Source organism: Pempheris klunzingeri, chromosome 20 (genome assembly GCF_042242105.1).
Source record: "Pempheris klunzingeri isolate RE-2024b chromosome 20, fPemKlu1.hap1, whole genome shotgun sequence".
In the NCBI taxonomy this organism is placed as follows: domain Eukaryota; kingdom Metazoa; phylum Chordata; class Actinopteri; order Acropomatiformes; family Pempheridae; genus Pempheris; species Pempheris klunzingeri.
In genome coordinates this window covers 10193931-10210165 of record NC_092031.1, presented here as the reverse complement: position 1 = coordinate 10210165, position 16235 = coordinate 10193931, and the positions used below count along the sequence as shown (strand labels likewise).

At 40.3% G+C, this 16235-nt stretch overlaps 1 protein-coding gene across 1 annotated transcript in view; it reads right to left on the bottom strand.

The window, feature by feature from the left end:
* Positions 1-16235, bottom strand: part of atrnl1b (attractin-like 1b) — a 62271-nt gene that overhangs the window by 29902 nt on the left and 16134 nt on the right. The window contains exons 18-21 of the mRNA XM_070851258.1: positions 12666-12899; positions 11463-11600; positions 9030-9123; positions 1826-1878 (exon numbers count right to left, since the gene is read on the bottom strand). Coding sequence (XP_070707359.1) covers positions 1826-1878; positions 9030-9123; positions 11463-11600; positions 12666-12899 — 519 coding nt within the window. The remainder of the gene's footprint in view (positions 1-1825; positions 1879-9029; positions 9124-11462; positions 11601-12665; positions 12900-16235) is intronic.

Here is a 16235-nt window from a genome sequence, read left to right as displayed (position 1 = left end):
AAGTGACGATTACTGCTCAGGAACTTCTACATGCGAGGTGCAACATGAGGGGATGAGAAAATGGGAGTTTGCCTTTTATCTTATCCTTTTTTAAACGTAATGTACTGGTTAGACTGCATAGCCATATTTTGGAGGTAGGAACCAAATGTTTTTGTTTTTTTTTTTGCTGGGATGAGGCAGTCAGAGAGGAATGGTTGTTGGGCAGTGATGTGGTGATGGGCTTCTTATTGATTCAGATGCACCAAGAATGACTGATTGGTTCAAGTGGAATATTACCAGACCAAAAGGATTAAATTTTGGGGCACAGTACGAAGCAAGTGAAAGGATTTGCCTGAATTCCTAAGTGATGCCAAAAATCTATACACAATTATCCGAAGTATATACATGAATCAAATATTGATTGAGTATAAACTATAAATATACACTTAATGTAGATTACATTATTACGATCACTGTGGCAGTAGATGATCTAATTTCCGGTAGGCACATTTTCTGGCATAGAAGTTACAATAAATAAAGACAAAATCATTTATCAGCCCGACTCTGACCTGTTTGTAAAAAAATCCAACTGTGTGAGTTAAAATGATTTCTTACTGATGCTGAGGTCAAATAGGGTGCATCTTTTTGTGTGGGTGCGGCAAATTATGCAGTAGAGGGTCTAAACGTGTTGTTTCAAACTTAAAATGTTGAGATAATTTACAAGGTCTGCATAATTGACTTGCTAATAATAATGGACATTAATGTTCTTGTTTCATCCACAAGCCAACATGTCATGTGTCAACTGTGTTTATGGGATTCTTCAGTATAAACTTATCACCTGAGGGTTTTCTCCATGATTGTATGAGTGGCCATATATGCATGTGATAGTTCAAGGGTGTTACTTGCAAATACAGTTGGGAGATAATAGAAGTACAAAATGACCAGTAACAATGAGAGATCAGCTAATACAAATGGTGAAGCAGCCGGATAACATCATAATGAGTCCAGCAGGTTAATCCATGCTCAATGGCATTTTAGTCAGGGGTGTCATGTTTACAGTGCTGTGTAGCAGAGCTCAAGAAAAAGTCCCAGTGGTGTGCAGAGGTTAAAGCGAGCTCCAGGCTTTCAGTTCCTGTCTTCCCCTCATTGAGCTTGCTGTCAGGCTATGGCATTTCAAAGGGGACAAAACCTTGGCAAAGGCTCTGTTGTCAGTAGCAGAGTGTTGAAAGAGAGAGATACACTGCAGCACCGTGAAGGGCATTGCTTCATGCAAATAAGCACACAAAGCACAAACACCAACATGAACAATATACACAGGAATACAGGTACAGATGTGCGACCACACTTTGGCACTGAGTGACAACTTTATGTTTTTTGTTTTTTTTAAATTTGGTAACGCTTTTTGCGTTATTCCCTTTGATGACTTTTCCTCGTACTTCACACTCAAGTCAAACTAACATTTTTAACAACTTTCTAAATGAATGAATGAGTCGGTGGGTGATTGAGTGAGTGAGCAGACAAGTGGGGAATTTTTACTCCTCCGTCTCCTTGATTAGCTCAATCACTCACTCCTTCTGATGCACTTGACATTTTCACGACAAGTCATTCTGTCACCGAACAAGCGCCCCTGGTGCCAAAGTGCTAAAATGCTCCATCTGCCCTGAGCGGAAGAGTGGAAGTGGGGTGAGAGAGAGGGATAGAGAGAGAGAGAAATAAAAGCAGAGACAGAATAGCCTAGAATAATCAAGGAGGCGTGTGTGTGTGTGTGTGTGTTGATGTATGCGTCAGTGTGAGTGCATATGAGCTGTCTCTCCAGCAAGTAGCTGTCCAGTGGAGAATTACTCACAGTAACAGGTTCCTCTGAGTGGATTGCCAAGGTAACGGTTTTCTGAGTCACATCTGCAGTGAAGAAAACAGAGAGGAGAGAACAAGATGAAGAAGAGTGCTAACAGATTGAGAGCAAGAATGCCTCTTATCAGGATCAGTGTATGCCAAGTGCCAGCGCATTAGCTCCTGCTGTTGGCGCCTCATCAAGTCTCTTACTTCTGACAAGGAGGAAATAATCTGATAGTTTGCAAAAGTTAATTAGATTTTTTTTTTTTTTTAACTTTTGTTTATCAAAGCAATACAGTGACATGCAACTATGTACCATCTGATCGCAGAGCACCGAGTGTGGCATCTAAAAGTAGTGTACTAAATTTAATCCCTTAAAATCCTTGGAGCAAGCAACACAACTTATGTAGATGAATTCTTACTTGATTATTTGAGATGCATAACCCTTAACTGAGATGTGAAAGCCAAATCAAGAATAACCACCGATCAAGGTGAATCCTTTTAAAAGCATGGATCAGATAAATCTGTGCATGTTCACGTTTCAGAGAAATGCAGCTAGTGAGTGGGGTTCGCAAAGTTCAAAACAGGCTAGACAAAGCCCAGGGCGAGTTTATCTTTGTTTCGCACTCATGTTTATTAACTCAGAGCTTTGGGATTTAGACATGATAATCAGAGCTCAGGGTGAACATCTTCACCTAACGCTCACAGCACATGACTTGTTTACCTTTGCAAAACGATCATCCCATTACTACTGATTCTCCCCTCGATTTATTGCGGCGTTAAAACTGTGCTTTTGGAAATAATCCAGAAAGATCAGGGATAATCCTGCTGCTGAGCGGAGTTTAGCACCCACTTGACTATAGTGCAGAATATCTCTCAACCAATGTTGGAATCAACAATTAGCATTAAAAAAAAACAACGACTGAGGAAAATCAAGTGAAATAAAAATGAAAACAGACAGCTTGTACTGCAGTTTGTGATCAAGATACTGATTTACACAGGGGACGTGGCAAACGTCAGTGGGGAATAAGGCAGCCCATTCAGCAATACTGTAGTACAATTAGAAGCCATGGCTTGCTTTCTTAAAATGTATATAAAAAAAATCATGTGACTTTGCATTTTTAATTATTGCTTATGCTGTGGAGTCCAACCAGTAAAGTACTTCTAATGCGTTTTAAAAAAACGTTTTTTCTAGTGTTGGATTTATTAAATTATACAAGAAGCACACCGTAGTAAAGGTCACCAATGGCCTTCATGAAGAAAGAAATATACAGTTTAATTTTCCCTTTTGAAGCCAGTGAAGCAAAAAACACTTTTTCCAGTTCTTATAACGACACAATTATGAAACTGTCACAAATAAGAAGTAAAGTAAAAATAGTCATTTGTTAATGTATTTAAAGGCAAATTGTGTGTGTGTGTGTGTGTTACAATTACCCTGTGGTTTCTGTTTGTTGCAAGTGTGAAATGACTGTAAGCGCAAGGCCAATGAATCTATAACTCCAGCTAATGAGGGTCCTAACCCTCGGCTAAACGTGGTGTGAGAATAGGACAATTACTAGGTTCCATTTGCCTCCGATCCATTGTTGTTAGAAGACAAACACTCTAATTTTAAAAGCCTCGCCACTGTCCTCACAAATGGCAAACACAAACACTAACTGGTTCTTGACAATGAGCGTGCGCACGGCTTTAACCCTTTATCGGGCAAGGGACCATATTTGGTAACTTAAGTGGGAGTTCAAAATGCCGCCCCTTGCCTCACCATGAGGCAGTAGAACTATGAGATTTCTCCAAGCCAATCAGCAACAATCAGGCTACATGACAGACCGTCAAGAAACCATATATGGTAACTTCATTGACCCTGATTTTCACTATAACATTACATTTTTTTTTTTGAAAAACTCACAAAAGAAAAAAAGTCTTGTAATGACCACCAGTAATGGTCTAGGGTTGAAATTTTGAATTTCTAAGTATTTCAATGAGTTTCGCCGTGGTTCACTTCTGCACATATTGAGTAAACTTAACTCTGTCGGCTATGTAACTTGAAATGAAGTCTCTAGTTGGATTAATACATTTCTAAAGTAACAGCCTTGACTCAGACTTTTTTTCCTGTGCATTTATTAAACAGAAGGAAGTGAATGGGTTTCTTCGGTCCTGTAAGGGCATGCGGCTTGCTCAGACCGCTTCAGCTGAACGCTATATACAATTTTCACACAACGGGAGAGATATCGTGGCATCAGCCAAAGTGGTCTGACTTTTAAATTAAGTGCTGCCGAGCAAAATAATTTGTTAACGTCCACAGAGTGCCGTCGACTGTTCTGATGGTGCGTCTGTGCGTGAGTGTATTTTATCAGGCTCATGGCTTCCCAAAGGCCTGTAATGAGCAGGCACATATGGCAGGGTTCAGTGGATTACAGTGTTCTTTATCTCGTCTTTCATGCATCTCTCCATCTCCAACTGTCTAAAATTCACTCTGAACTACTGTCATCCCTCTGCTGCACTCCTGTAAGAACAGACATGACCGCAACAGGTGCACTGATAACATGAAAAGGGCATGTTGATTTGAACATACATGATATCTACTGTCACGCCGACTTCCTGTCACGGTTGTTTTATCGAAAGGACAACCAATTAGACGTGTTGAGATGTGAATATCAGAGGCGGTGTTGAGGAGTCAGAGAGGACGCCGAGCGAAGGAGGGAGAGGAGGAGAGGAGCAAACCCACAGAGGCACGAACGCCGCTGAGGAGGAGGTGGCTGTTAGTGATGTTACAGTGAATGAGGATGACTCTGCCTCTAAAAATATTGCAACATCGGTTGTTTTGTAGCCTTTAAGGATTCGCGAGCCAGACGTGTCACCATCAAAGGCACCGCACAAAAAAAAAAAAAAATCAGTCAGATGTGGGTGGAAGTTACACATTCGACAAGTTTCAACATTTTAAATATCACAGTAAGAAATAGTCAGAATATTTAGTGACAAAACTGAGAAACACATTTTAGCTCTGGGTTTGCTCTAAAAAGTGAAAATTGTTAATACAAATCACGTCATGAAGTCATGTTTTACCAAATCTGCTGACTACTCCCAGACACTCGGGGGTACAAGCAAAGTAATGCAATATGAACTGACCTCATCAAGAAGGGTTCTGGCTTTATATCTAACCGGCAAATCCTGAAGGACAAGCATCAGTGCTCCGAATGATCTAATGGGTGCAGGACACTGAGCGGGGGAGGAGCCAGCTACGCCACTCTCACTGTTAATATTAAACAGGAGAGGACAGGGTAGAGTGCTCTTTTACCACGGTACAAAGGACGGAGGACAAACGCCGCTACGGGCTTTTGAACCTTACAGAACATCTCTCCTGGGGCGTTTCAGCAGCCTGGCATTTTCAGATGGCAAAACACACTCACATGCTCACCGTGAAGTGTATAATGCAACTCCTCTACACTGTATCTTAATTTAATCTACACCTGCACGCATGCGTGCACACATCTGAACTTCAGGCAATCCCCCTTCCACTGTATCTTAATTTGATCTACACTTGAACCTTTGTTTGTGCTTGTGCACACACTGTGGTTTAACAGGCATAATACACACACACACACACACGCACACGCACACACGCACACACACACCAACATAAGAAACGTGCAATGAACCTCCACAATGTCCTTCACACATATGCAGGCTGTAGCAAACACACACGTGTACCCCGCTACCTCCAGCACAAGAGGAATCCTGAATATGTGCGTCTCCAAATGAGTGCTATAATAAGAAATATTCCCCTAACTGCTCTTGTTTGCCTCATCACTGTAACAGCACGTACACCTCATCAATTTTTTTTTTCTCTCAAAAACAATTCTTTTCTGCACTGATGCACCCTTCACTTCATTACTGCAGCTATTATTCAGAGGTCCTAATGGCATCCATGCTTGCGGTGCATGCATGTGTGAAAGCGCGCATGTGTGTACTTTTGTGTACATTGCTGAAAAGGCGGAGTACCCTTGTGTAGAGGTCTTTGTCTGAGGGTTACTGCTGTGGATGGTGTGAGTTAGTGGCTGACAGGGGTTGCGGAGACACTGATTACATGTAATGAGATACCAGAAATTACATTACAAAAAGGCAACAGCAAACACCCTGCCCCAACTGCTAGTCAATACATACACACCTTAATTAGATGAAATTTGGGGGGGAAAAAAAGTGATTACTTGATTACTCCAGCGTGTTTGAATGTGAAAATGCATCTTGATTTTGAGACTAAAGTCACCACTGAAATAGCAGTTGTTGGTAATGACAACACTAATCTAATTACTGCCTCTAATTGGGACTGAATTAACAACATATTCCGGTGTTTTATGTTGCTGGCTCAACTTTAAGCTCATAATCAGTAATGGGCTGCAGGAGCCTTCCCATAGCTGGCTCCAGAGCTGTATGGGCGTATCCTCGCTCTAAACGGCTGGTGCCTGGCATGCTCCGATACCTCGCTCTGATTTTGTGGGGTAGAAACGGAGCCGTTTGTATCAACTGTTAGCCACCTGCTATTCGAGAGCCGCTCTGTATTGTACTGCACTGCCATCCATCTGGTAGCACAAGTGAATGTGATATTTTGTCGTTTGTGCAAAGTGTCATTTATTTACTGTCAGATTCAACAGAAAGCATTGACCGTTTTGGAGAGCTCTCACTCTTGCCCAGCCTCTCTTCATTCTAAGCACTTTCTCTGCATTTCCTCTCTTTGTGCGTTCTCTTGCTCATCGATTTTTCTTTCGTGCTGCAAATACGTCTCAAACACCATTTCCCATATATTTTCCAAGACATGAACTTTGTCGGTAAACTTGAGCATCTTGGGTGGATGCACTTACTTTTTTTTTGTTCAAAACGCTTTTGTTCCATCGGCTCATATGTAACAACACAAAAGGTGTAACAGATATTGATTTTTGTGCACTTGATGATTTCTCTACAAAAAAACAGACACCTGAACACAGTTTGGATTACTACAATTTATATAAACCATTCAGTGATTATCTTACCTATCCTACATAGTAACTGGTTGATTTAAGTTAGACTTCTCCTTATTAAAATTAATTTTACGAGACTTTCACGTTGGGTTTTACAAATTATTTTAAGTGATTATAAAAAACAGGACAGAGAGAACCACAAATTCGTTTGAGATTTAAACCTTTGACATTGCCTGGTGAAGTGTTTGACTATTTGCAGTGCTAGTTCGTTTGGTTTTGCACAAGAATCAGGACACGCAGTCATGCAATGCGAGCACATGGCCAAAGCAATTCATATCCTGTCGCTAGTTCCACACCACTATAGTACATGTGCTGACAAAGGCAATGAGAAAGAAGACTGGCTGCTAAAACTGGATGTAGACAATCTACAACTTAAAATACTTAAAACTTAAAATGAGGAAGGAAATGTGTTTATCAGATTTGTTAGACCTACAGGACGCTTTGGTATGTAACAAATAATATAAACAGAACCTCTGTTTGTTTCTAAGAACACTCAACCCTTTAAGGATTTCACTACTGCGTGTGACTTTTGCCGACTAAAGTTTTGTCATTGTGTTCAGTGAGATGACGTCTCAATTGAATCGGCATGACTAAATGTTTCACAGTATGGCTAAAAGATATCTTATCAACAGGCTTCAAATTAATCCCAAATTGGAGTGAAATGTGTGACTGTGAAGCAGAGATGACTAAACCTAAACAAAAGGGAAAGTGAATATGTGATTTTGATCTGAGCACATGAGATTTTAGAGACAAAGGGAGGGAGAAAAAGAGAGAGAGAGAGAGAGAGAGAGAGAGAACAGGCATGGTGTGTGGGTGTGTATTTGCATTCACGTTTGCTGGCAACCCCTCCATAACTCTTGCTGCATTAGGGATATTAAAAACATCAGTGTCCTCTCTGCTTACATCTGGGAAAGCAGACAGCTAAGTGGAGATGGTCCTCCTACACCAGGGGAATCCACTGCATCAGCAGAAATTCTGCTAGAGGTGGAATTTCGGGCCAATAATGCCAACTGATAGTTTTCTGTTTTCAACGCCACCGCCTCATTCCAACCATCACCTTAGACGTGAGAACGAGGAGGGCTGCTCACAAATCAACGCTCATAACCGCATCATGAAAACCATCAACTGCTTTAGTGGTTGTTTTAATTAAGTGATCTGCAAATTTACTTTGGTGGTTGTTTTCTACGTGAGCCGTGACCTCACAGTCCATTCATCCCATTATATATTTAAATTTTAAAGGTGTTCCAGAAAGCCAGATTATGTCATGATTCAAAATCAAATGATGTCAAACCAGCTGGGTTACCTCTCATCCATTACGATGTATTGTAATTTTTTCAGCGCCATGTTATCAATCATTTTGTCATGTTATATTAAATCGGAAGCAATGGGCCGGCTTGTTCTACTCAAGCTTTTAGAAATCTGTATTTATCTTCGTTAAAATATCCAGAGAAACTCAGTGTCCTGACACAAACGCTGCTTTTTTCCCTCCAATAGATATGTTAGAATCACAGAACCAATATACAGGTTTTAATGGCCAAAATATCATCAACAGCACGTTCAACGTATCGGTCTCACTTGTCAAAATGGGTTTTCCTTAAAACAGCCGCAAGGGTTTCATCCCAAGTGATTACTCGTCCAATGACATGCAGCCTCACTTGATTTTACCTCGACTCACAACGTTGACTATGTATCTTTCATTTGAGTTCTCCATTGAAGACCTAAACCAGAGATACTGAACTGATAAAAAAAAAAAAAATAACGTTTTACTACTTACAAAAACATATATGATGAAATTCTGAAAAATTAAATCATTTAAAAACACTGCATTGCACTGTATTCCACTACCAACACTACAACTATTGTTCAACTAACTGGCTAATTGGATTGCTGATTACACTTGCTGTGGTTTCTAACTGTGTATTAGTATGAATGTCCTTTTAGCAGTTTGACCTCTCTCTCCTTTTTAACTTTTAATCATTTCAACCGTGCTGTTCTGTTCAGCGACAGGGTGGTTAGAGCCGATAGCGCTGCAGTGCAATGCATCTGAGCTTCAAGATTTTTTCGATTCTGCATTCAAGCAATGCTTTCAAATGCATCTCAGCTGGCGGCATTCACACTATGATTTAGGAGAAATAGAAAATGCAGTTCTAGTTCTTGTTTCTTTATGGTTGTAGGTGTGTGAGTAAGCGTGTTGGTCAGAGTACTCACAGCTGGCATTGGTCTCCTTTGATCCCCTTGGTGGTGCAGAAGCACTTGCCAGTTAACACCTGGCACACACTTGCATGGCCGTTACACTTGCAAGCTGGATGGGACAAAAAAAAAAAACAGATGGAAAGGAAATGGGGGAGGGAGGTTACAAAGAAAGAACAGAGGAAACAGAGACATTATTGATTAGCGATGAACAAAGCTGAAAATATGGATAAAACAATGATAAAGCACTTGTTCAGTTAGTGGATTCCAACATCTTTGAGTTCGGGATCTCACGAGGGGAGGGCACAGTAAAGCCTTAAATTCCCACAATCTGTGCTGTAACAGCTGTTGTTCCCCACTTTTAAGCACTGGCTTCGGTGTTTCTCATTACTTGCTGTGTTTGTGCGATGCTAGGTTGTGCTGAACATACAGAGATGAAACAGATATTGATCTGAGTAAGATGGTAAACAAGTGGATTTCCCGAAAGATTGTCTGAACTTCAAAGACCTGATACATGATGGGGAAAAATATGCCCCTCCCCACCCTTGACAGCACAATGCGATGCCTGCCAGGCACGTGTGAGGTATACAAACAATACAGCAATAGATGTGTGACAGATGAGTGAATTGGCTCATAAAGTTGCTCTAGTGTGGCTGGTTTGCATTTCAAGGACAAAAAAACTGACCTATTCCTTTCAGCTGATTAGGGTTCTAAACAGAGAGAGAGGAGTATTGCAGAAGGGTCAGTGGACACAGCTTCTCCTCCCAATTCTAAACCTCAATCTTAGCACCTTTCCCAAATCGGTATGCAGCAATATGCCAGAGGTTTTAGCGGGCGGCTTTTAGCACTTCCCTCTACATTTCTTATATAAAGAGGTTTAATTTAAAGTCACACTGGATAGGAGGGTTTGCTAAATGATCACTGTACGTGAAGCAAAACATCAGATATGCAATGGATTCCATGCCTTTGCATTAACATACAGGTTGTATCTTCATGTAGTAATGGCACATAATGATGAGTCATTTGGTCCTCAGGCTCCAAAGGAATTAGAAGACTATTCCCTTCACACATGCTCACCTGTGTAGTTTCACTTTACAGGTTACAGCTATAATATACACGCTAGTATCAGAGACCCTAAAGCTTCAAGGTATGTCTGTGTGTGTGTGTGTGTGTGTGTGTCTCAATTCAAATGGCCTGCATGTAATTTCTCAGGAATGCTATTCATGTCTCATAAGGGACGAGTGTGGGTAAATCTCCTCTTGACAGGGAAGTTCTACTACCAGTCTGCAGTCAATCTCCAACACATTTAATCAAAAGACACCCCGAGACTGTTATCAAATATACATACAGTCATTTTATCGTTGGTGAAATGCCAATTTCTATGCTAACAACCAAGTGTTTACAACCATTATGCACATTAGATTCAGAAAGCATTACGTGCTTTTGCTTTGAAAACAAGAATGCTGTATAAATTATGGCTTGCAGTCACTCAAGAAAATTTATTCCGCAGTGAGCAGGAGATACATAATAAATCTGCATCATTTGCTATTCAAAAACTCAATCAAAAAAAGTTTAATATCTGAAAAAAAAAAAAAACTGAACACTATAGTTTGAAGATTAGTAAACGATGAAATCATAGCAGATAAATTTGCTGGTTTTCATGCCTTTTAATGGCGACGTTTCGCAAAGCTTAACAGTCGGTTGTGCATGTGTCTGTGTGTGTGTGTGTGTATCCCTTCATCCAACATCCACATACATGATGTATACGCATTTCTGTTTCTCAACAAAGCAGGATTTTAAGGTGTGGGAAATCACAGTAACACAAGAAGTGAGTATTTGACCTTCAGCTTCACCTGCAGTTCCCACAGCGTACCACATCTCACTCCAACGTCAGGAAAACACACTTAATCTTGACATTTGAGTGTCTTTAGAGAGGAGGGGGGGGGTTAACATTCTGCAAAGCACAAATAAACCAACAGAGACTGGCTGTCTAGTTTGCCGTTAGTTGTTTTCGTGTTAACACAACATAAAACTAACATATGGGGTAATATTTTCATTAACCAAACAGGACCGGCAAATTGTCACCTATTCTAATCAATGCACAACAGTGCCCTCTGTTGGTTATGATGCTGAATTACTGTAAGTTTATCACATCACGCATCATACTAATTAGAATTCAATAAGTCGATGATAAACCCCTAAAAGTGTAATTATCATTCACACACAGGTTTAGTCCAAATAAGAAAAAAGAGAATTGAATTTGTGCTGTATTTGTTTAAATATGATGTTGATCTGGTGCTTAACAGAAATGAAATGTACAGAGCTGAGTGAGAAAAGATTAAAGAGGGGGTTAGAGGTTAAACTGACGCCTTCACCAGAAGTGATAACAAGTAAATCCATTAAGTCTTATGTGTGTGGAATCACCAATTTATGTGGTGATGCAGCACTCACCCTGGCATTTGCCGCCATTGGTCGGGTCTCCATGGTAACCAGGCATGCAGGTCTGGCAGTGAGGACCCGTGGTGAGGTTACGGCACTGTTCGCACACGCTGCCGTTCACACACGTGCTGTGGCCGTTACACTGGCATGCTGTGGGAGAAATAGAAGGAGGTTACAGATTAACGTAGCAGCACGGTCAGGGTGAATTGCACTGCTTTAACGTGCTGAAACTGCCTTTAAATTTGATGTTTAGGAAATAAATTAATATGAAATTCTTGCTCAATCTTGACACATTGAGCAACTCATGGCTATAACAGCCACTGCATTGTGGGCTATATTTCGGGGGGGGGTCAGAAAGCAAGTGAGTAGAAGGTAAAACAAACATGATTTTCTTTTATTTTTAATGATCTGGGACAAGAATCTTTAATAATGTAATGTTTCAACAATTTGTGTCTAGGTTACAAAATCATTCTGATTATCCTCCTTTTGACACCAGCCCAACAAAACTTACACCTTAGGGTTGTTGTTATTGCTTCCCAGAAAAGCAACAGACCCATTAGAGCTGTCAGTAGCTTGTGTCTGCAATTTCATATTAATTATTATTATTATTTAATCAGACTTGCCTTTGAAAATATTTTAATGGATGCAGCTTTTAATGAGCAGACATCTAAGAGTCTTATTGGAAACATAAATTAGACATTTGATGGAAAGGAATAATAAAATAAGTGTTTATTTCATGCAAGACTGACTGTTAAGTTAACCTTGTTTGTGTTGATTGTTTGCAACTTTAAGGTTAGTTATATCATTGCACCTTGACCACTGAAAGATTCTGACCCATAATAAAAGGGAACTACTGCCAAGACCCTTGCCATGTTAGTTACAGATTTCTCAAGGTTTGTACACATTATTGATACCGCTGAGCATACCTCCCATTCTCGAATAACAACTCTAGCAGTGAATATATCATCATCTTACATGACGTGGTTGTATAGACTGGGGCTTGATGATAGCATTAAATGGCACGCTCGCATAAGGTTGCATAGAGTCAGCAGGGAGGGATTAGTTGCATAGGGAAGCTGTAACAGAAATCCTTGACAAGAGCGTCTTTTTAAACTTAAGACGTGACAGTCGATAGGTAATAACAGCCTAAAGAAGGTACACTTACGACACATGATCTGTAATTTCAGCAAGACGGACAGGAAGTGGATCTCTTACCAGGGCAGTGGATGAAGGCCCACTCGTAGCCCTTGTCTTTGGGGCAGCTGCCCGGCTCCAGGCTCATGTCCTGGGATTGGCCCTGCTGGCCCTGCTTCGCTGGTCTCTTCATTGGTCCCCGGTAAGAGCCCTCCATGCACAGGCCCTTCCCTGTGCTGCTGGGATCTCCACACCAGCCGCACTCAGGCTGCTCCAAGCACTGGGAGCATGTTCGCAGGCCTGAGCAGTTCTGGGCTAAAGGAGAGGAGAAGGTTGAGAGAGTCATGTTGCATTTCTTATTGAAAAGTTTCCATTACCATTGCCCTTCATTTCATAATGATTTTAACTCAAAATCTTTTTTAACTACTTTGTTTATATTCCTCTGTTACCTGCATTTGTCCGTGTGTTTTCATTTTAATGTTTATTTACCAGGGTAGTCACCTTGAAACAAACAGCAGCATGCAAAATGTAAGCTTCTGCAAAGCACTTCAAAACAACAAGGTCCAATGCAGCAATAAAAATCCTGAAGGATGCCGCTTTAAGGATTTTATTTTGTAGGATTTCAGCCTTTTTAATAGCCAACTTCAGTTATTTCTTAGCCTTTAGCAGGCCCTACAGATTAAGGAGCATTAAGACGCTTTGCACTGATACTGAACTGGCTATCTAGTGAGCTGTCAGGACAACAGATTTGAAAGCAGATAAGAAGATAAGACGCAAGTGTTACGAATTAAGCGGGGGAAAAGCCAAAGAATGAGAGAGAAAATGTGTCAGCAAACCAGGTCCAGAGAAAAGTTTGTGATTTGAGCAAAGTTCAATGAAACGCTTAAGTGTGATGTGTGAAGTGGCACCTCACCCCAAACCCAGAAACCCAAGTTTTGCCAGTGGGGGGGCGAACTTTCAGGCCACTAAATTGCTTGACAAGTTTCAGCATCACTGCTTGACTGCCAGACAGGCACTTGGAGGGAAAATGCCACTACTATTTTAAGGAGACAAACATTGAGTGCTTTTACCTCAGTTTATGTCAAACAAATCTCCAGCTATTCTGCTAATGGATGTGAAACCATGACAACGCAAGAGCAATCACTACAAAGTAAGGCCATTTAAGTGTGTTTTGACGACAGGACATAAGTGGCAGATTTCTCGGGAACGTAACATTCTGAAAAAGAAGCAGCTGGATGAGGACTTTTGTTTTGCCACAAGACAAAAGCAAGCTGGAAAAAAAAAAGCCTGCCATGAAAACAAAATACGCATCTTTTCCATGGATTTTGGCAGATAAGTCAATATATGTGAAAATTAAGAACTAAATCTGATGCCTGGAGCTGTTATATAAATCGTGACTGGCTCTGTACTGCGAGACAAGTCTCTCCTCATCCAATGTTACTGGTTTTCACCAGCCGAGTAAATATTACCTGTGTTCCTGGCCCAGATTCTATCAACAACACCGTCAAATCTGAATTTATTCATGGAAGCTTTAAAGTGCATTTCAAAATTTAAACAGTTAAGGCTCAGTTTTTATTGTACATCCACTTTACTGCTCGGCATTTCCCGTGGTAGCGTTTACTTAAATCGGTGTCTGCAGGCCGTTTTGCTGCGTACAAAGTTTGCTGGATTTCAGAGAAACTACAAAGACCTTGACATCTGTTTTGATATGTATCTCAATACACCCTGCAATCAACAGATGACAAATGTGACTTTACATCAACAAGTATACCTACGAGTTATAGATCCATTTTAACATCTTCACCTGCAGCTTTACTGCTTTTACTTCATCATAATTGTTCTCTTCAACTTAATGAGTAGTTTCTCTAGTATTACTGCTTCTGTACGGATGATGCAATCAAGTCAGAGCCCCTTCACATATGACTACATCTTGTTTTTAATGACCCAAGCATACTAGTAAAAATTGTGATGGCATAGATACAGCGGGATTATTATCTAGTACTTTCTAATGGCTTCATCTAATGGCTTAAAAAAAAAAGCACACTCTTATATGGCACTAAAGGGGGTAAATCATCACATTGCAAAAACTGTTGCCTACAAATAGCAACAAAAAGAGAGACAATTAATCAATTTTCATAATAGTTGCCAATTAATTTAATCGACTAATTCTTTCCTTCCTGTGTACCCACACACACTCACCGCCACACACGGCCCAGTTCTAAAATAAAATATCAAATTAAAAACAAAAAAGGAAAAAGCTATGAAGAAAAGGCGGACACACATTTCGGTTTGCATGTTTAAAAGTCTGTCTGAACGATGTCGACGGTGAGATATGACTCAGCAGAGGACAAAGATGAATTTTGGATTGACAAGTATATGACAGGTAGAAATCACTATAACTGCTGTCTAAGGCCAGAATTGAATAGTTATTCCCTGTGGGAAAGTGACAAACTAAAATAATAAGCACTTGTCCAACTTCAGATCTGCAAAACGAGACTATTCTCTACTGAGAGCAACAAATACAACACAGTCTGTCCTTTCAAAGGTCTCCCTGCATGCAGTGATACTCCAGAGTATTTTATCCTAAGCCTGTGTGGTTTTAAGTGCATTTATGCAGTGTACTCAGCATAAAGCATGCTTCTCTATGCACTGAACATAAGGAGGGAAGAAGTAAAGTACGCAAGATAATTCAATACTTAAGTGGTGATTGAAACTTTGACAGTGAAAGTGAAGGACCAAAGTCAGACGGAGAAGAAAACACAGAGAGAATTTATAGGACACCCTCCTCTGTCCTTCACGCTAAAAGGGACAAATTCCTCAAGACAAATATCCACAGTGTACGGAAACGACTCTGGGTTACCTTAAACTAGCTGACACAAATGAATGCGCGGCTGTACCTTTCAGCCCCCTAAATGTGTTACTCACTAAACTGATCTGAGATGTTTTTACGACCCGACACAACTATGAGCATAAATCAAGCAGCAAAACAGCAACAACCTCAACAACTGCGCTGACCTTCAGGTGAAAGAGCCTTTCTGGTGTTAACATTTTAACTCTGTGCGTGTGTGTGTGTCTGTCTCTCTACTTATTTAACTGACTTCCAGACATGATAATAAATAACAATGACAAAGGATGGATGTGTTTTGTTGTTCCAAGGTATTGTTTCATGTTTGTTGCTGTTTTCTTCATTGCTAGTGAGTATAATTCACCTCCTAATCTGTATTTTATGAAGAACACAGAGGTTGTATTGAATAATTAACAATAGCAGCAAAACTGCATCTATTGGAGTGTTTCAACGCACTTTATTGAATGTTTGGTATAGTTGGTTAACATGTATTAATATCTTTAATCAAGGCACTGCTTAAAAACAAAATCTTTCCCTTTTCTGATACACCTGAGTGGTTCAAAGCGGCTTGATTTGAAAACATCTCAGGTGATTCTCTTAAATCCTACATCCAAGAATTAAAATAGTAAAATTCACATTCACATGACTGTATGTGCAATCGTTTCTATTATGAATTATGAATGTGTGAATGTATTTGTAGGCATCTCTGAAACGGTTTCTTGGAACATGGCTGTTTTTAAACCACTTACAGCCAGCTAATGGTGGAGTCCATCTGCAGCACGGTCAACAGGGAAATCTAACAGTTG